The sequence below is a fragment of the Solanum dulcamara genome, chromosome 10 (genome assembly GCF_947179165.1).
Source record: "Solanum dulcamara chromosome 10, daSolDulc1.2, whole genome shotgun sequence".
NCBI lineage: Eukaryota > Viridiplantae > Streptophyta > Magnoliopsida > Solanales > Solanaceae > Solanum > Solanum dulcamara.
Window position 1 is genome coordinate 4,412,289 of NC_077246.1, and position 21,269 is coordinate 4,433,557.

The 21,269-nt window shown below is 34.6% G+C and overlaps 2 protein-coding genes across 2 annotated transcripts; one reads left to right on the forward strand and one right to left on the reverse strand.

Moving 5' to 3' along the window:
- Positions 1-1,966: 1,966 nt before the first annotated feature.
- LOC129871700 (uncharacterized) lies at positions 1,967-13,229 on the forward strand. The gene is made up of 7 exons (XM_055946660.1): positions 1,967-3,056; positions 4,650-4,766; positions 11,094-11,272; positions 11,367-11,460; positions 11,598-11,675; positions 11,806-11,907; positions 12,873-13,229. Exons 1-7 carry the CDS (start codon positions 2,580-2,582, stop codon positions 13,008-13,010), a joined length of 1,185 nt encoding a protein of 394 aa, XP_055802635.1. The 5' UTR covers positions 1,967-2,579; the 3' UTR covers positions 13,011-13,229.
- Positions 13,230-14,769: 1,540 nt separating this feature from the next.
- LOC129871137 (fimbrin-5) lies at positions 14,770-21,089 on the reverse strand. Its single transcript, XM_055946017.1, has 14 exons — positions 21,003-21,089; positions 20,271-20,441; positions 19,667-19,905; positions 19,415-19,586; positions 19,269-19,307; positions 19,105-19,173; positions 18,886-19,002; positions 18,476-18,687; positions 17,538-17,693; positions 17,261-17,460; positions 16,154-16,311; positions 15,982-16,078; positions 15,402-15,493; positions 14,770-14,994 (listed from the first exon to the last, which is right to left on the reverse strand). Exons 1-14 carry the CDS (start codon positions 21,087-21,089, stop codon positions 14,806-14,808), a joined length of 1,998 nt encoding a protein of 665 aa, XP_055801992.1. The 3' UTR covers positions 14,770-14,805.
- Positions 21,090-21,269: the final 180 nt, after the last annotated feature.

Genomic DNA, 21,269 nt, shown 5'->3' on the forward strand with positions numbered 1-21,269 from the left:
TTTTTTCCTCCTTTATTTGTATATGGACTATTGCTTCCTCCGTATCATATTAGTTGTTTGTGTTACTAAAATAGTTATCCCAAATTGTACTTATTAATTTATAAAATGAAGATAGAATTAATTATTTTTTTATTTTACCCTTATAATTAATTCTTTTTAAAAGTGTAAACAAATTTGTAAATTTCCAAAAAAAAAATTTTAAAATAAATTGGTAAAACTACAATTCTTATTTATGATTTCTCGAAGGCATGTATAAAAAAATGGACAACTAATTTAAAAAAATGGAGGGAGTATCAATCCTTTCTGTCGTCCTTATATGTCTTGTTTGTAATAGTAATACGTACACTCCAACAAAAAGAGATATTTAGTGATAATAATTTTTTTTTAGCGGCAACATTTATTAATACAAAAATATTTAGCGATAATATTTTTACTGTAAAAATATTTAATGATAATTGAGTTAATATTTGCATTCAGAGTCACTAAATTCTTTTAAAAAAATGATGTTTATCCAATTAAAATAGGTAACGAGCTACTAAAATATTAAAAAAGAATCAATATTTAAAGGACTAAAATTGCTATTATCCCTTTAAGTATGCATGGGGCATTTTCGTATAATTTTTTCATTTCTCATTTATTTTATTGGACGAGTATATCTTGTCGATTAGATTTATTGCCAAGTCTTCTCAACTTATTCAAGTAAAATTAATTACGTTTACGTTGCTATCATTAATTTCTTTTAGATAAAACCTAAAAATACAAATATATATGGAGAACTCATAAACTTAACATGATTCATATTGTTTTAACTACCTAAGAGAGCAGAGAGCGGATAAATAATTCAAATTATGAGTTTAAGATAATTTATTAATTTTAGCCTAAATTTTATATTCGACTTAAGAAATTTATTTAATTTTATATCTAATAACTGAAGGAGAGCTTTGGAGTAACTGGTAAAGTTGCCTCCATGTGATCAGGAGGTCACGGGTTCAAGCCTTGGAAACAGCCTCTAACAGAAATGTAAGGTAAAATTGCGTACAATAGACCCTTGTAGTCCGGGTCCTTCCTCAAACCCTGCGCATAGCGAAAATTTTAATACACCGAACTGTCTTTTTATATTTAATAACTCGTATATATCGATTCATAAACGTCAAACCTCAATTTTGCTTTTATTTGCATGTAGTTGAGGTTGATATAAGTGTTTAGGCGGTAAACCTATTCAAACTATTCAAATGAGATATTAAACTTTATGCATTTGATTTTAATATATTTTTGATATTTTATGATGAGATTTTGGTATAATCTGTCAAGGAAAGGACCCAGTAAACAAAAGTCTTTATTTTTTTAAAAAATAAATCTTCTTTACGTTGAAATATGACATTGACTAATGATTTTTAGTAGCTCATTGTCCATCACTTGAGTGAATGGACAAATGAATAATTAAATGAGGAGAAATGCAAAGTGAGACATAATTTATTTATAATCAAATAACAGTATACATATTTAATTAGAGCAACAACATAAATTTCATTAATTTAGAATTTAATTATATGCCTTCACTCTAATTTTTAAAATTACCTTTAGTACTATATTTACTTCGTCAGATATATGTATTTGGCGTACTCAGATATACATATTTTGGAGACATGTGGTTGTGGATCAAATCAGGTGGTAGTTGTTCGAGATGATTGTATCCAAACATAATTCGCACGTATCAAAGATACACCAACTCTCTATCTATCTCGCTCGCCTCTTTCCTGTTTATCTGTATTCAGAATTTATCTAATATATATATATATATATATATATATATTTATTTATTATTTCTCAAACGAAAATAACATAAATAAATCAATTTTTTAGCGGATGTTTGACTGTAGTACTTAAATAAAATCCACTCTCTTCTCTATTTTAAGGCCACAAAATCTTCTTTTTTTTTTCTTTTTTTTTTTAAAAATGAATAAACTTGCTTAAATTTGAAAGAACTTTTTTCTCTTGCTTTCCTTTTATTTTTTTACACTTGAACCATTCCACCAAATGTCTCAAAGGGGGTATTTTCCTTGTATTTGAATCCTCCCTCTCCCATCATCCAATTTTCCTCTTCATATCCTCATATTTATCTTCTTTTGTTAAGGAATTTTTCCCATTTTACTATTTGCTTTTCCCCCTTTTTTTTTCTTTTTCTTTTTCTTTCTGGGGTCCCTCATGTTCCTGTTCAGCTGGTCAAGAGGTTATAATCTTATTGTTTCAATATTTTTTTTAAGGGTTGTGTGATATATCTTTATGTTAATCCACATTTTATTAGTTTCTTTCTGCAATTTTTTTGCTAAAAAATGACCTTTCTTTGAATTCTTGGATACCCATTTGTGAAAACGCTCAGTTTTTTTTGCTATTTAATGCCAAAAAAAATTGGCCTTTCTTTGAATTCTTGGATACCCATTTGTAAAAAAGCTCAATTTTTGCAATTTAATGTTAAAAAAATGGTCTTTCTTTGAATTCTTGGATACCCATTTGTAAAAAGATTCAAATTTTATACTTTTATCTGAAAGTTACAACTTCTTTTGTGTAAAATCCAAAAAATGTATGGAACCCATAGTAAGAGAGACATGGAAATTGAATATCAATCTCAAGTTCCAATTTTGAGGCCAAGTATACATGCCAGAAGGGCAAAGATTACTGTGAAATTTCAAGATCTGTATGGATTTACTGTTGAAGGGAATGTTGATGATGTTAATGTGTTGAATGAGGTTAGGGAGAAAGTTAGGGAACAAGGGAAAGTTTGGTGGGCATTAGAAGCTAGCAAAGGTGCTAATTGGTATTTACAAACTCATGTTTCCTCAACCCTTAAAACATCCCTCAAATTCTCTGCTTTGGTGAATGCAATTACACTCAAGAAGCTCATTAGGAAAGGAATTCCACCTGTTTTGAGGCCTAAGGTGTGGTTTTCACTATCAGGAGCTGCTAAGAAGAAATCGACCGCCCCGGATAGTTATTATGAGGATTTGACAAAGGCTGTACAGGATAAGGTCACTCCTGCAACCAAGCAGATTGATCATGTGAGTTTCTTGGTTCAAATTTTACATTGATCCCTTGTGAGAATCAAAGTAAAGATGTGATTTTATTGTACGGAGTATGTTTTTCGTGTTTTATGAGATGTTAGTTTTAGAGGCGTATCCATGATTTTTATAACATGGGTGCAGAATTATTAAAAGGAGCACTTATTAGTTATATTAATTAAAAATATTAATGTGGACAAAGGGATTCAAACCCAAAACTACAAGTTGTACACCCCTTATTTGTACATACTTAACCAATACACTAAAGTGCTCACTTGTTCATAGGTTCACCTATACAAATTTAAGAATTCAATTAGAAAAATAGCAGTGCTATACATGGGTTAAGGAGGAGAGGATGGGTGCATGTGAACCCACACCCCTCCATGTGCATACGCCCCTGGTAGTTTTCTTGTGGCTTGGTTAGATTTTGCATTATGCTGAGACTTGATGTTTATCTGAATGATTTGGTTTTGTTACTTAGCATGCTTTTTTTTTTAAATGTTAGTTCTTCAAGTGAAGAGTCAAAAACACACCTAAAGTATCCTGTTTTTTTGAGAACTATCAGACTTGCGAGTTTTCTACTTGAACTATCTCTAACTATTTATCAAAACACACCTTAATCATCAATTGTTCCTTTTTCCTTCCTAAACGATGATGATATTTTATGTAGGAAAAGATAACAATCGATAGTTGAGGTGTGTTTTGAGAAATAGTTTGTGATACTTCAGGTAAGAAACTCGCACACATGATAGTTCAGGTATACAACTCGGAAAATTGGGACACTTTAGGTATGTTTTTGACCATGAACTCTAGCTCTTTTTTGGCTTGGTTAGTTCTTGCATTATGTTGATGTTTTGATAACCTGTTCGATGCTTTTGGTGGCTATTTCCTGTGGTCATAGATTCTCTAGATGTAAAATTTGTCATTTCATTACAGGCTGGAATCCTAGGAGTTCCTTCTGCTTGCCATGTGTTCGGCCAAAATGTTTTCATCCCAGTATATTTATGACATTCTCCACTCATAACAACAACAACATACCCAGTGAAATCCCACTAAATGGGGTCTGGAGAGGATAGAGTGTATGCAGACATTCTACACTCATGATAGATATATTATGTAAACGATTATTCACACTCATAACAACAACACTAGAGTTTCTTTTTCTCTTTGTGGTTGGTTAACTGCATAAGATTCTGCACAGAGTAGTATATAGAGATTTACTTGTCATTCTCTTTTAAAGTGTCAGCTTGCAATTGTATCTTTTTAGGGTCTTTATACTGATGTTTCCTTGTCCGTGAAGGCGTGAACTTAAGTCCATGTAAATACTTTTAGTTCTGTGAGGTTCTATTTTCTTTATCTTTTTTTAAGTTAGAGCGAGATTCACATGTTGTGCACATATACAGCGATTAAAACTTTGTGGTGTCTTCATTGATGTTCTATTTTGTGTGAGTTTATACTTTTAGTTTTTAGTTCTGGAATTTTTGCCTTAGAGCTTACCAAGCTTGTAGGAAATGCTGAAAAATTTGTGATATGTTACATCTTATGTTTTGATATGACCACCTTTATTATTATCTCAATATGTTTTTACTGCAGGACCTCCCACGAACCTTTCCTGGTCATCCCTGGTTGGATACTGCTGAGGGTCATGCTGCCCTTAGGCGGGTCCTTGTTGCCTATTCTTTCCGTGATTCTGATGTTGGCTACTGCCAGGTAGATATGTTTTTTCTTTCTAAGCAGACCAAAAGATATTATTTTGTAATTCTATCGGCTTTATATCTTCTCCATGCTGCCATGCTTCACAGTGGAAGCCATACCGTCATTTTTTTTTATGACAAGGGAAACCCGCAGCCGCTACCCTTTGGGTGTGCACAGGGTAAAATCTCCGCTCTTATGCAATAACTCGCAAACCACACAGGAGAGGTAGCCCGCACTAGGCAAGTCCGGTGCGACGAGCTCGACCCAGAAGGCAAACCTCTTGCTTTCGCTAGCAAGGGGTTTCGAACTTGAGACCTCCAACATGGAAGTCCCAAGCCTAAACCACTGGGCCACAGCGAAGGATAAGCCATACCGTCATTTTCTCACACACATTGTTAAATTTGACAAGATTCTAAATGAATTAGTGTGAACATTTGGTAGGAAGATAATTCTTCATTGGTATAAAAAGTCAAGGCAGTAACTTTGTAGTTGAAATTTTGACAAACCATTAAATGGTTTCACAAGTTAAACCTTGACATTTTGACACATAGTGATGTCATGGATGACATCAAGAGAAAGAATTCATTCCTATAAGTAGTTAGCTCTTGGTTCATTTGTAATACACCTCACTTGTCTTCTCATCTTCGAAGGCATTTGATCTTCTTTCTCACTTGTAGTATTTCACTTGTATTCCTTTGGAGTGAAATAAATATTTGTTGGTTGTATCTGAGGATTAAGCAAAAGAAAACAAAATTTTACCAAACCTCGTAAAATCTTAGCGTTCTTTTTGTTGTCTCATTTACTTTTATTAGCTTCCTTTAGATATAGCAGTTGTGATTTCATCACTCTCTATATATTCGGCTTCCGCAACATTGGTATCAAAGTCAAGGTTTTATCTGAGTATGCTATGTCGTTTCTGTACAGTCTGAACAAACTTTCACATCAGAAAAGATTTACTTTGATCTTTTGCATTGTTAGTTAATAAATAGTATTTGTAGCAAAAATGGAAGACAAGAAAAATGATTAGTCCACATCTAATGTCAATAGTATGTCATCGTTGGCATCTTCCCTTATAACAAGAATTGTGTCAAATATGAAGTTTGCCGTTGAAATTTTTGACGGGTCAGGACATTTCGGCAAGTGAGAGGTGTGTTACAAATGAACCAAGAGCTACCTATTTATAGGAAGGAATTCTTCCTCTTGATGTCATCCATGACATCACTTTGTGTCAATGTTTAACTTGTGAAATCATTTAATGGTTTGTGAAAAATTCTACTACAAAGTTACTACCTGACTTTATATACCAATGAAGAATTATCTTCCTATCAAATGTTCACACTAATTCATTTAGAATCTTGGTCAAATTTAATACACATTTGTATAGTTGCCTTGGTTCTAAACTATTAATCTTTCAATAGGCTAGAATAGGCCCGACTTACAGGAATATGTATGTAATATGACTACACTATTTAGATCTCTTTCTTATTGTTTAAAACTTGATTTTATTCTACAATGCAAATTCTTATCCTTTTAGCTCTATTAAGTGTGTATTTTTATTTGATGTGAAAGCTGATAAAATGAATATATCTTTGCTTCTCCCTGACATAACTAAATTGCCCTGTTAAGGACACTAAATTGTGTAAGTATGAAGTAGTTAACTAGTAAGTATAGTATCGTCCTAGGGGGATTAACAATCAATAAACAGTGGTGATTACCCTATTATGTTGTGTGAGATGTCAAATACGGGACTTGGATTGAGAAACGGAAAAGAGAACTGTTGAAAGAGAATTGGAGGTAAGAGCAAGAAATGTAAATCTCTGGAAAGGATCTATGACAGACTTTGTTAGAGGATTGATTTCAACTCCCTCTCAATTTAGATCACCTACATGAGTATTTCTATGTTTGAAGTTACCTTCGATTAGTCTAGGCTTGTTCAATTCAAGATGTATTAAACTCTATGAATCATTTATGGTTGAGTTACATAACCTTCTTGGTTAGACTCAAAACTGACCATGAATCTCCTAAAGTCCCTCTTGGTTTCTCTTGTTCAATGTGTGGTAGACATTGACATAATATTAGGCCTTGAAGCAACACACACAACATGTTGATCGTTTCGCCTCACTATATGGGCAGTGTCGTCATCAAGGCTCTAAGGCATACGTTTCTTTGCCAATGAGTTTAATCTTGAAGATGTGACACTAAACAATTGATATTTCACATTATCATAAGTTTCTTTTCAATTTCTTTGTCCATATATTTGTTATTCATGCTTATGATTAGTAATCTTGGACTACACATACATATTTGTAGTTTTCCTCCATTTGCACGTTAACATTAAAGCCCGCACTTTATTCCTGCTTTACACTTAAAGTCCCAAAGGACCTTAGAGCTGTTTTGTGCATTTCACTTTTGATAGCACTAGTGCTCGAGGATGAATTTAAATGCGTAGTGCTTCTTTAGCACAACTTCTTTGTTTGAACCTCATTGGGTTAAACTCACAATTTAATCTAGTAATTAGCATTAAATCCAATAAAACATGCTCTTAATGAAAATGACTACTTATAAGAATATCGCGTCAGAAGGTTCAGGTCTGTTAGAATAGGAATAGGTATATAAAATCCTACTCAGAGTAGGAATAAAAATAGGAATATTAATAGGAATAGAAATAGTAAATATTATCCTACTTGGTAAATAATTGTATTATAGTGTCTATAAATAGGGTTTCTGTCTAATAATGTAGAAATAATATTTAATAATATTTTTCTCTTATATTTCTCACATGGTATCAGAGCCTCTACGATCTTGGTAGAGAATCAAAGAACTTCTGCTGTCGGCGGGCGGCTATTACCCATATATGTCGTCCGTCTGGCCAATGATTATGTTAGCAAAAGTCGGGGCCACCGTGTATCTTTCTGGTGATTATTTTCTCATATCTAATTTGCGTAGCACCGTGCATCTTTTCGGTGACTACTTTTTCATATTTAATTTGTGTAGAACCGTGCATTTTTTCGCTCTGATGATGATATCGTCGCCGAGGATAGCGTAGCGTGTAAAAGGAACTCTTGGATATACTTGGGCTGCTACGAACCAAATCTGATTTGTGTAGCACCGTGCATCATTTCGGTGACTACTTTTTTCATATCTTATTTGTGTAGCACTGTGCCATCTTTCCGGTGATTGCTTTCTTATTTGTGTAGGGTTGTGCCATCATTCCGACCCTACCCATATAATTTCTATTTTCAGTAGGATTGTGCCATCATTTCGATCCTACCCATATCATTCTCTTTCCAGTAGGGTCGTACCATTATTCCGACCCTACCCATATAGTTCTCTTTCTTAATAGGGTTGTGCCATCATTCCGACCCTATCCATATAATTTTATTTCTCAATTATGACGACATCAAATCTAATACTCCGATGCATGAGTATGATTCGACCAGTTTTACGATGACTTTCTTGTTTAAGATCTACGCATCTCTTGATTTCGAGACGTTCCATATATTTTATATCAAATTTTGAGCACTTTTAAGCAACCATTGCATTGTTTATGAGAGATCTGAGTTTTACTGCAGTGTTTTCTTTTCGTTTCAGATTTACTTTTGCAAAACAAAAAAAAGGTATACTCAGATATTTGGGCTGAATTACAGTGATATTTTCTCTTCGTGGATAAAATAGTGTATGTCCTCCTTCTTCTATCTATAGTTGTTGTTCTCCATAGGTCTTTTAATCAGCTGGACATTAAGAATGATTTTTCTCCATTGTGATATCTAGGAAGAAGTCTATATGGAGAAATCAATTGATTTTGTTGCTATGGGGGAGTCTGGTAGCCTTGTATTTTGATTGTGTAAGTCACTCTATGGTCTAAAACAGTCTTCTCAAGCTTGGTTTGGAAAGTTCAACACTGCAATTCAAGAATTTATCACTCTGTGTTTTATCGACATTATGCCCCAAATTCAGTATTTCATGAGAAGACCAAGCACATTGAGATTGACTGGCATTATGCATCAAATACAATATTTCATGAGAAGACTAAGTTCATTGAGATTGACTGTCAATTTTGTGAAGTCGAGTGATCAACTTGCAGATATCCAACCAAGCCCTTCATCGGTCCTCGTATTAATTACATATGTAACAAGCTAGGGACTTATGACTTGTATGCACTAGCTTGAGGGGGAGTGTTAAAATATGAATAGGTATATGAAATCCTACTTAGAGTACGAATAGAAATAGGAATAGAAAATAGTAAATATTATCCTACTTGATAAAGGATTGTATTGTAGTGTGTATAAATAGGGTGTTTGTCTAATAATGTAGAAATACTATTCAATAATATTTTTTTCTTATATTTCTCACAAGGTCCATCTACCCTAAACAAAATTCAACTCCATGATGGAGTTGAGCAAAACCAAGTGAAAAAATTAAAGGAAAGATGAACTTAGCTAGAAAATGTTGTCTTGGTCGTTTCCTTCTTTCGTCTGTTTTTAGTAAAGCCTACCCTTAGTTGTCTGTCTTCTCCAAATCTAACTCCCTCTTTGATCAACCTTTAAACACACTTTTAAGGAGTTTCAATCGAACAAGGAAATAATTCTCTTGTGGAAAAAGTACTAAATATGAAACCGCCTCTGCCGCATTGCTCTGCTGAAAAGCAGCACAACTCTGCTGACATGCTGGACCCCATCCACATCCAAATGATGGCATAGCTGTGGTAAAATCCAACGTAGCTGCAGTGAGCCACTGCCCTATTTGTACTATTTTGCTGGTGTATCTGCTTTGGAATCCAATATAGATGCACTGATTCACTACTAATTTTTGATATGCCCAAATTATGCTTTATTTGTTCCGTTATGATCTAGATTTCAAAGTTACAACCTCGTCAATCTTCAAGGTCCAACTCCTCTTGGATTTATGCATTTCTGATTCTGAAGGTGAATCATAAGATGATCTTGATAGCATATTCTTATTCCAAATTGTGCATTATTTGTTCAGTTGGGATCTAGATTTCAAGAGCTACAATCCTGTTAAACTTCAAGGTCCAATTCTTCTTGAATTATATGTTTTCGATTTCAAAGCTGAATCATAACATGTCCTCTTGATAGCATATTTTTATTCCATCATTGTTCTCCTTTTGTACAAAAATATGATAAAACAAGGTAGATACTCCAATGAAGTACATCAAAATTTTAGCAAATCTTAATCTAGAATTCTATGATTTTATCAACTCATCACTTTCATTACTTTATTCATTCATTCACATAATTCAGCTGTAGTTTAGGCCTTTGCTCAAGTTCAGGCTATTGATTTTTATGTTCTTCAAGTCCTAAGATTAAGAAAAAGAAATTGTTCAAGACTTGAAAAACTTAGTGAAACTGGTAAAGGTAAAAGACATGAAAGGATAATACTACTCCTGTCCTATTTTGTTTAACCTAGTTATTACTTAGAGATATTTGCGTAAGAATTAGATGTTTGTTTGTTCTTTTTATTGTTGAACTAGATATATAAAGTGTTTTTCGTATATGAGATGAATTAACAAATGCTCGACGGTAGATGCAAATAAGTCATGTCAAACCATTAGCCAGATCAAATCATGCATTTTGAGGAAGATAGTAACATCATATACGAGTATTTCAATCCCAAATCAGTTGAGTCGGCTACGATATAAGTGAAAGCAGTTGATGAGCGATTAGCACTCCCTTAAATTCATGTATCTTATCAGCAAGCATGGTTGTGTAGGTCTTAACTATTCATTCCAATTTCTTTTCTGCTTTTTGCAAAATTATCAGACAGCTTGAAATTTTTAGATTGTACTGTTCATTGTTATTTGTCCATGTTGATACTATAGGTGATGTTTAGTTTTGTTGATTTGTTTGACATCTCAAGGAACAGATGTCCAAATAGTAATATATTTAGCGCCGTTGCCTTAGGTTCTAAACCAAACTGCATGCAGCATCCAACTCCGCACAATTTTGAAGTATTTTGTCCATAAATTCGGCTTCAATTGTGGTTGACTGAGAGAAATGTGGGAACCTACATCAACAAGTGGTCATTTTGCTTCACTAATACTCCCTCCGTTCCAATTTAAGTATCTTAGTTTGACTGGCCACGGAGTTTAAGAAATAACGGGAGACTTTTGTATCATGTGGTCTTGAATTAAAGATGTGTGTAGTCCTTTAAATCTTGTGGTCTTGAGAACTTGTCACATAGAATGTTGGGATTTGAAAACTTGCTAAATATAGAAAGAGACTCTTTTTGGGACAGACTAAAATGGAAAGCAAGACACTTAAATTGGGATGGAGGAAGTAGTTGATATGTCGATCTGGTCTAAATCAGTTGATTGTTTTGTAGGGATTAAACTATGTTGCAGCGTTATTGTTGCTGGTGATGAAAACCGAAGAAGAGGCTTTCTGGATGATTGCTGTCCTTCTAGAGAATGTATTAGTCACTGACTGTTATAATAAGAACTTATCTGGATGTCATGTTGAACAAAGAGTGTTCAAGGATCTATTAACCAAAAAATGTCCTAGGTACTTTTTATATTTCCCATAAGTTTGCCTGTGGTGTGAATATAGATTCTTTACAAGTTCTGTTGTTTTCTGATACTGATGAGGAAACGTACAGGATAGCCGCTCATTTGGAGGCACTGGAGTTCGATGTTTCTCTTGTTTGCACCGAATGGTTTCTCTGCCTTTTCGCCAAAAGCTTACCTTCTGAGGTCAACAAATTTAGTCTCTTTATCCTGTGTGTGTGTGTGTTTTAGTTGCTATGAAATGACTGTGCACTATGTGTTCTTATATGAAAACGTCAGTGTAATATTGTTTAATGATTCTTAAATCGACTACTTTATTACAGACAACCTTGCGGGTCTGGGATGTCCTTTTCAATGAAGGTGCAAATCTTCTATTTCATGTGGCATTGGCAATTTTTAAGGTAAATACTTCCTAATATTACACATTTATGATAACTTCTTTCGATTGTTTTTCTTGCCTCTCGAGTTCTCCATCTGCTTAGAACTGAAATTCAAATGCTAAGACTTATACTACGATATGCCAATGACTAGATGAACGAAGAAGAGTTGCTGACGGTGCATCATGTTGGGGATGTAATTCATATAATCCAGAGGTGCACACATCAACTTTTTGATCCTGATGACTTGTTGACGGTAATATGTTCTCTCTAGACTCCTGTTCTAATTATGCTTATATCTTCAAGTACCTATTTCAGGATTAACCCGGAATACAATGTCTTTTTCCAATGTAGTGTTCTAATTAGCACAGCCAGAATTTGAAGTTTATGAGTTTTGAACTTGCCACCGAACCCATAGCTCGTCTTAGTTACTGACTTCACAATTAAATATTTGCACACATTTGATGAATTTTCTGATACAAATACAGGGTCTAAACAAAAGTTACTCGGTTCGTCCGACCCCGTACTTAATACACTAGCTCTGCCCTGCATAAGGACTTAAGTTATATGCACCGAATATAATGAGATTTTCACCACCAGTTCACTTCAATAAGGATATAGGCTGTGTTGTCAGTGGCGTAGCCACATATAAGTAGGGTGTCGTCGAAAAATTATACTATGTATATAGAAAATTGTGCGAAATATATAGGTCAAAAAATATTTCTCATGCATATATATTAAATCTTGGACATCCTTAATGAAATTTCTGACTTCGCCACTGCGTATTGTTGTAGCTTAACCTAACCTAATGGTATAAAAAAAAATCTACATATTGTCTATTATAGAACTTAAAACTCTATGTATAATGCTAGGGACAACAACCTTAGAATTTGAACCCTTGACGTAAAAAAGAACTCGTTCTATTTGTCTTTTTTTCTTCACGACTTATTTTGTTATCTCTTTCCTCAAACGAAGGATTCTCCTTAGCTATTCTTTCCTAAGTTTTCCCTTTCATCAGTACGTTTAGTCCTTCTAAATTACCTAAATTCTAAGTCACTTGCACCTGAAAGGGATGCCGAAGAAAGGGGGAGAAAGAGTAATTGCATTCTTTTACAGGACCATTTTGTGCATGAACAATGTTGAATCTATTCTAAAACCACTATTTCATACGAGTAGTTTTAACCCCGGAAATGAACCATATTCTTGACAATTTGTTCTCAGGTTGCTTTTGATCAAATTGGTTTTATGACAACCACTACTATATCAAGACAAAGGAAAAAGCAGGAACCGGCGGTCATGGCAGAGCTTGACCAGAGACTAAGGCGGTTAAATTCCATAAACGCGGGTGACGAACAATAGTTTTGTGATGGAAACCTAGAAATTGTAGTATAAATATATATATATACATATTGTATCTCTATCAGGGCATGCTGCCCTTTTAGGAAATCACAACCCTTTTGCTCATAAAGCAATGAGCTAGACAGCAGCTTGGAGAGTCCTCTTGTGTTTATTTATGTTGTACATCCTCAAAAGTGTAAATTTTGACTGTTGTATACTAGTTCTTCATTTGTTAACTTACTCAGTTTTGCATACTTTATTGTTACGACAGGCGGAGAAGAGCAGTGTCCGCTTCCTTGTGTTGGGAGGAGTTGGTTGGCCATTCCGTTCTTGGTGGCAAATACATAAACAAACATTTGAATTTGGCATTAGGTAGCAAGTAAGCACTTCAATTTTGAGAGTGCACATGTAGACGCCTTGGTCTCAACTAGCAACTAAGCACTCTTAACTTGTCTTCATTGTGTATCGTGGACACTTTGTAAGTTGGAGTGTTCAACTGACACAATGGAGATGAGTTGAGATGTCTAGATGTGCATAGGCAAAGTTGGAGTATTTATTTGTCAAATGAGGTCAAGTTTGACGGTTTGTTTATATATTATCCTTCTTTTTTTTGTTAAAACAAATACAATAGAGTTGTTTGGTTATCGAGATTAGGATACTAATCCCAATATTAAGTTTGTTATTACATAAATTTTATACTACATGCAAGTCGCGCACAATTATAATAAATTATTTGAATATGTTATCAAATGATCGATTCATAGTATTAGCTTTTGCACATGTGACTATAATCTACAATATTATTTTGGTTTAAAATTGAATAATGGTTTATTTTCTTCAATACTCCTTGGCCTATATTATAATTACTTAATGAATCCACTATGGTATTCTTTTTAATTATTGTATGAGATAAAAGATCAATAGCATAAGAAATGTAAATTTGATTTAATATAATTATCATGACATATTGAGGGGTGTATCTACCATTAAAGTTACGGATTCAGCAACATTCAATAGCTTTGACTTGAACATTGTATTTGTGTTAAGAAATTCATTTAATTTGTAATAATAAACTTTCTCAAACTCAATTATTCTAATCTTGAATCTGCCTCTCACAATAGTACATATTTAATGCGGCAGTGTAAATACAAAACAAAAAAATATGGAGAAAAAGAGAAATTTTATTCCATTATATTGCAGTGTGATCCACTGAAACTGGCTTAAGATGAACATTTTGAAACTCATATGAGTTTCACATGGGAACAAAATAGTTGTATATTTAAAATGCAAGGAGCCAAATGATTCTATAAGGAAGTACAATTACTTCTCGTAAATTTACTAAGCTCGCGCTATGCGCGGAGTCTAGAGAAGGATTGGACTATAAGAATCTATTGTACGCAGTCTTAACCTACATTTATGCAAGAGACTGTTTCCATGGCTCGAATCTGTGATCTCCTTGTCACATAGCAGCAACTTTACCAGTTACGTCAAGGCTCCCCAAGAATGCATCTAAGGTACTACCATATATATAATTGTCACGAGTTGTGGTGGGATGGACAGGATCCCTCGATCCTTTACCAGAAAATCCTAAATAGGGTAGGGAGGGAGCTCTTCCCCACCTTATGGGCGCCTCTTACACAACCAGAATTTGGATTAGTCGGGCTAGTGAGTACCGAATACCACATGGTTACTAGAAAAAAAAAATTGCCCTATTAACCAACTTCACTTGACATGTCCTCTTGAAAGCAAAACTGAGGACCACATCAGAAAGAAACCTTGGAATTTTTTTTGTGTATCTATTTCTTTTCTTCAAATTCTATCTTTCTTCCTCTGCCTCCTTTTCGACTTCAGAAGTTATGGAAGCAATGTCACCATCAGAGGCTGCTGCTGGAGATGCATCCGAACCGGCATTTTCTGCAGTGTTGGACTCTGAATTTTCAGTCTTTTTTTGCAAGCTCCAGTACATGATGCTTGCTGTAAGTGTCAGCATCATCTTCTGGTTCACCTGAGTGGTAAAAGTTGATTTAGTTTCAAGAAAAAAGGTTGATAGAAACATGATATGGTCCATTGAAGTTTGATAACCAAGGAATTATCTAGTTGATATGAAGCAAAGTGGCAATGGTTGTGCTATTACATGGAACTAATAGAAATGCTAGACTACAGTCGAGTTTTTAGTTCCATCAACGAGCCTTTAAGTCCATTCGAAGAATTGCAAACATCTCTTCCTCGATATGAAATACTAGCAGTAAACAAGAAATGTAGATGACTAATTTCATAGGTATATCTTTAAGTAGATTAGACTAACCTAAGTGTTAATGTGTGTTGATCATCTCATCTAAAAGTTGTAAACAAGAAATATAGATGACTAAATTGCAAGCACAAGCACGCAATTTTTTCAATCTGATCTCTTACCTCTATTATATCCTCTGGCAATAAGAAGATGGAGCACCCGAGTTTCCGTGCTACACTGATTGTATAAGTTGCATTAAGCTTCTTATCCTCATCTGCTATGCATTCAGAGACATTAGTAGTTTCTTCAAAGCCAAAGCAAAAGATAAGTGTTCAGACTTTTCTTAACGACATAATACATAAACAGAGGGCCTCAGTTGGCAAGGAAGCATTTCAACTTTGAGAGCGCACATTTAGACACCTCAACTTAATCTCAATTGGCAACTGAACACTCCAACTCGTCCCCACTGTGTCTCATGGACACATGACACTGACATGACACATAAATTTTGGAAGTGTCGAGATCATTTTATAAGTTGAGTGTTCAACTGACACAGTGGAGATGAGGTTGAGGTGTCGAGATATGCATACTCATAGTTGGAGTGTTTACTTGCCAGCTTAGGCCAAGTTTGAGTGTCTGCTTATGTATTATGCCTTTCCTAACACCTCCCAAAAAGATAAGGAAATCTTTGCTTCTCAGTTTTCCAATAAGACAATCTTTTTTACTGGGATGGATTCAAGAGTGTACGAACTCTTTACGTACCAGTTTTACCCTTGGTCACGAGGCTCCAATTGACGACCCTTGGCTCCACAGCGCATAGAAGTTCGAGAAAGAATTTCCCGCTTGATATATTTTTGTCCTAACAAAACAATATATCTCAGATGTCATGGCAATAGAAACTGATGATAGCAGGGTTCAAAGTTTTGTTCATCACCTTAAAGCTTTCGATTTGAGATCTTCTCCCTGCACTCTTAACTTTACTGTTTGCCCAATTTAGTATGTCAGCATCTGTTATCTCCTTTCCAAGGGCATGAAATTTCAAGTTTTTCAACAGTTGGAGCATTGAAAATTTCACTAACTGCCACAAAAAAGCTGGAGGACAACACAATGATTCTCACATTTCAAATCATAAAATTATGCATAACAAACTTTTGAGATACATTGTTACATGTTTATGGTGTAGATCATCGTCCTTACGAGAAAGAAAAAGTGCTAATTTGCATATGTTGAACAGAAGTTTAGTTTTTATCGGATGCTCACTGTATGTTTACACAAACTAACACCTATTTGATCAGGCTGAGCATGCTTTCGAAAACAATAATGAACCAAATCAAAACCTGTTGTACAGATTGAAACTCAACGTTTTGTGTAGTCCTTAGGAACATGTGAAATGCATAAATAAGATAGCAAGTCGTGCTAGTATGCACGATTATTAAGATGACTATGTGTATAGCTGATATTAAATTAGAGGACAACTATTGTCGAGTGATATATCTTTAAGTTCAATTATAGGAAAGGAAAATGATGCATTAAGAGTAGAGACATAATCGTTATGCATATTTTCAAGTTCTCTAATATCTATGAAACCTTTCTTCTTTTTTCCTTTTGTTTTCTCAGATAGGACAAGTTTTTGAACTAATCATGATAGTGAGAAAATTCAACTTGACATGGATGAAAAGTAACAAATATTGTACATATCCTGTGAAAAATGCACCATCTTACACCGGGATAGCATTTTGCAGGTGTAAAACAACAACAACATGTTGTAAGGTCAGCTGAGGGGAGGGTAGAGTGTACGCAGACCTTACCCCTACCTCAAAAATGGAGAGGTTGTTTCTGGTAAACCCTCGGCTCAAGAAAAAACAGTTCAAAGCAGTCCAGAAAAAGAAGTAACGGATGTACAAGAAACAACAGATAATAATAAAAACAGCAAACAACAGATAGTAACGGAACAAAAACTAGCATACAAAAGCATGAAATAGGGAAGTTTAGGTAACTTGGGACTTAGGAGTAAGCTGAGGTTCAGATAGTATCATATTACCTAGTATAAGCTTCTTGTTTCCTTGTACAATATCACTTCCAGCTACATTTACAAGGGAGAAATTCAGTTCCTTCCCAATGCTTATGACTTGGTTGCAATTCTCAACTTTTCTAAATGGCATCTTAATTGGAGGTTTTGTTGCTTGTTTCCAATTAACTAATCCTTGTGAAATTTTGTCCAGTACCTCCAAAAGAACCCACCTGCATAATAGGAACGCCAAGCAACATTTGTAGAGTTGAAAGTGCATCAATCAAGAAGGCAAGAAGAAATAACTCACCCCGTCCTTACGTCCTCAAATAAATTATTCACATATGTATCAATTCCAAGACTGTTAATCCACAACCGAAAGCATCTTTCTTCTCGAGAAGTTTGAGCATCATCCTCCATCATCACAGCAAAAGACAATTTTTTGGTGTCCGCTGTCAATCCATTCCTATACCAGAGTAAAACTCACTAATAGTTCCACAAAGGAGAGGTCATATAATTTCAAAATAGGTAATGATATCAAATTGCAAATTCGCGACGAAAGAGGTGAAACATGTAGTTATGCATTAACCATCACATGAAAATGAGCATCAGAGCTAGGAAAACAAGTACCTATGATCACTATCTTCATATTCACCAAATGAAATGGTCAGATGTCATGCAGTTGAAGAAAGTAAAATGAAAGATATTAAAGCAACAAGAATTCAGAATAAGCAAAATCGCTGAATTGAGGACTCTCGAAAAAAGGTGAACTCAAGGAAACTAAATCTCTAATATATACTGAGCATGAATAACTTTTGAGTATTGCTTGATTGATTGTTTCCATGTGCTTTACCTCATCTTTTTCTAGTTCTAACCAATAACAATAACAATATATTCAGTGTAATTCCACAAATGGGGTTTAAGGAGGGTAGAGTGTATGCAGACCTTATTCCTACCTCGTAGAGATAGAGAGGTTGTTTCTAATAGACCCTCAGCTTAAACAAAGCCTGCCAAATAGTTTGAAAAAGGGGATACAAATATGGGATAAACCGAGAAAACTGAAGTAGCTCGAGAGTGGTTAGGCTTGTTCAACTTTCAGCTTGAGGAGTTTTAGCCATATATCTTTGCAATGCAGTGGGATTATGAACATGATTCAAAATACAAAAATTGAAGTAAAGGATCGCCATCACTCAAAAATGTTACTCAAACAATTTCAGGTTATCGGATCAATGAAATGCTTAATCTAACCTATGTTGAAATATTTGTGCAACGAATGCAAGATTTAGGTTTGCTGAGCCCTCAACAATGTCCTTTGGAGTTACATAACTTTTGCAATCTAATTTTTCTGCTTGCTCAAGAATCAAGTTTGCTCTTTCAATTGGATCTTCTGTATCTAATGTGTTGGACATACCATGTTCAGGTGCAAGAGTATTGAGCAAATGAGCATAGGCTTCTCCGTCCTACAAGCAAATATAGAGATCAAAAACCAGATCATCGGAATAGATTTGGATCGGAAGCTCTGGGATCATTTTGCAAGATATACTAAAAAGAATCCAAGTGTAAACTTACTTTTGAAAAATGAAAACTATCATAGGGAATTATAACGTTACCAATTCTTTCAAACATAATTTCATAACAACAGATACATGATTTCTTACCTTCAAGTCACTTGAGAAATTTGTAACCTCCTTCTTGTAGCCTGCTTTTTTAAGATGAAAATTCATCCATTTTAGTAAAACCTTTTCTGGAGATAAACTCATAAGCTCCTCTACTTCCTGCAAATGTTACTGATATTACGTAATCTAGCACAAACAGTAAAGTGCACAAAACTTTTGACAGAAGCACCAAAGAGGTAAAACACGAAACCTATTACAAACCTTGCTATCTTCCACCAACTCCACAAGTTGTGGAGTTTTTCTCAGATTGAGATCAGCTAATAATTGTATCTGATGTTCCACAAGAACAATAGTAGAAAAGAGTTGGTGAAATTCCAATGTATCTAACAAGAACATGGACAAAATATAATAAAAATAGTAAATACCTTGATAATTTGAGAAATCAAACCGACAACCAAATGAGGCTAAGAGAATAAGAACAACAAAAGAAACTTCAGCATCTTTCGTATTGATGATAGTATGTTATGTAAGAAAATTCTAGTAGTAATTAACTACCATAGACTTCACATACTCTTGCTTCGATTAAATCCTGTGTGTCAATATTGACCACTGTACAACCAATGGCCTTTGAGGAATTGAGGCAAAGGGTGTGGTTCTCATTCCTTTCCCATGGATTAAGAACCTTTTTGGTATTGATAGCGTGTTCATCTATTGTACCGGAGACAGCAACATTTATGAGCTTACTGCAACAAAATGATTTAGTTACATGAATGGAAAATTGATTAAGTAGAAACATGAAATGTCCAAGAATGTTTACACTTACCAAAGAAGAACACCATCCTTTGCAAGATCAAACAGTTGATTGGTAGATGGATCTATCGGAAGGTAATCCTTCAAAAATGAATCATCTCTGAGAAAGCTGTTGATGTGGGCAACATATGAGCTTCTTTCAGATTCACTAATGGTGTGACGGAGTGTGGTTGTCGTTGCCTTGAGGAAAGAGGAGGACGTTTTTGAATCACCTAATTTTTCTGTAGCTCGTGCTTGTAGATTTAGATATGCCTAACCAGCTAAACACAAACTTGGATAACCAAGAAGAGATAGAGGAGTGCATCTTAAGCTCGCGACCCCCTACACAATTCAAAAGACTAATAGCCACCAAGACTTTCACCTAAGATCTATGTTGCATTCATTTCCATACAACACTAAAGGACTCGCGATAATGATGCAAGGAAAATGAAAGGTAGCTTCTAGGCATAAATATCAGAGTAACTTCACGAAACCTGAACTCTAACTAGCCATGACATCTTAAGATTATCTATTCAATTCTTCTTCAGAGCCCAAAGTTGTTCATTCTTTTGAAGAACCAAACGATATTTTGTAGTAAAAGTTGAAAAACAACTGTGCATTGAAATTATCTCTCTCACCCGAAGGAACGATTCAAAACCAATTTCTTCACTCATGTCAGAAGATGACTCGCTCAATATTGCCTTAATATTGTCCTCATTTAGTATATCGTGGAAGGCCTTAAGTTTGCACATCACAGGTGGTAGATCTCCCAATGTGACCTTCCCAGATGGATTTCTTGCAGATAGGAACTGTAACAAATTAAATCAAGCATGTCAAAATGAGAAACAAACTTATATGCCAGTAGAAAATAGGGTAATGACATCAAATGCACCCTAAAGTTGTCCAGATAAATCGAATACACACTCCAACTAAATGAGCGGCCTATTAGCCCCCTAAAAGTGTATTTGTTTGAAATGAGCTTTAATAGAGTGATATGATCAGTGAGGATTCATTTGGCCAACCCTGACTCGCTTGTTATTGAGGCGAAATTGTTCTTATTGTTGTAGTATGTCAAAAGGAGAAACAAACTTCACATAATACTCTATTGACAAACTTCACATACTAATTAAGGTTGACTATATAAATTATCTATAACCATTTCACTCTACGGATTTAAGCTCTTTGGGTTCAGCTTTTAAGATTCGTACTATTGAATCCATCATACTTCAAAAGTTCCGAGATCATACCTACTATATTTCTTGTAATTTCAATGAATTTCTACACATTAAGTTATATACCGCATCAAAAGTACTAGACATTTGTCAAGTCAAAACCAACCAAACAAACTGAAACGGAGAAAGTTGACGTACATTGGAATTGAGGCCACGCAGCTCGACTTGAGTGAATTGACTCTGAAGCCATTGATCAGAAACAACAACACCAACAAAACTAGACATTTTTTTTTCCTTATTCAACTATGATTTTTGTAAATCAATTCCTACTTCACTGAGCAGAAAACTGAAATTTCACGAAAAAAATACGTAAAATCCAGAAACAAAACCAACAACACGACAATGTAGATTGAGATTATTTGATCATTCAATCACTAAAATAAAATAAAAATATACAATCTTTGA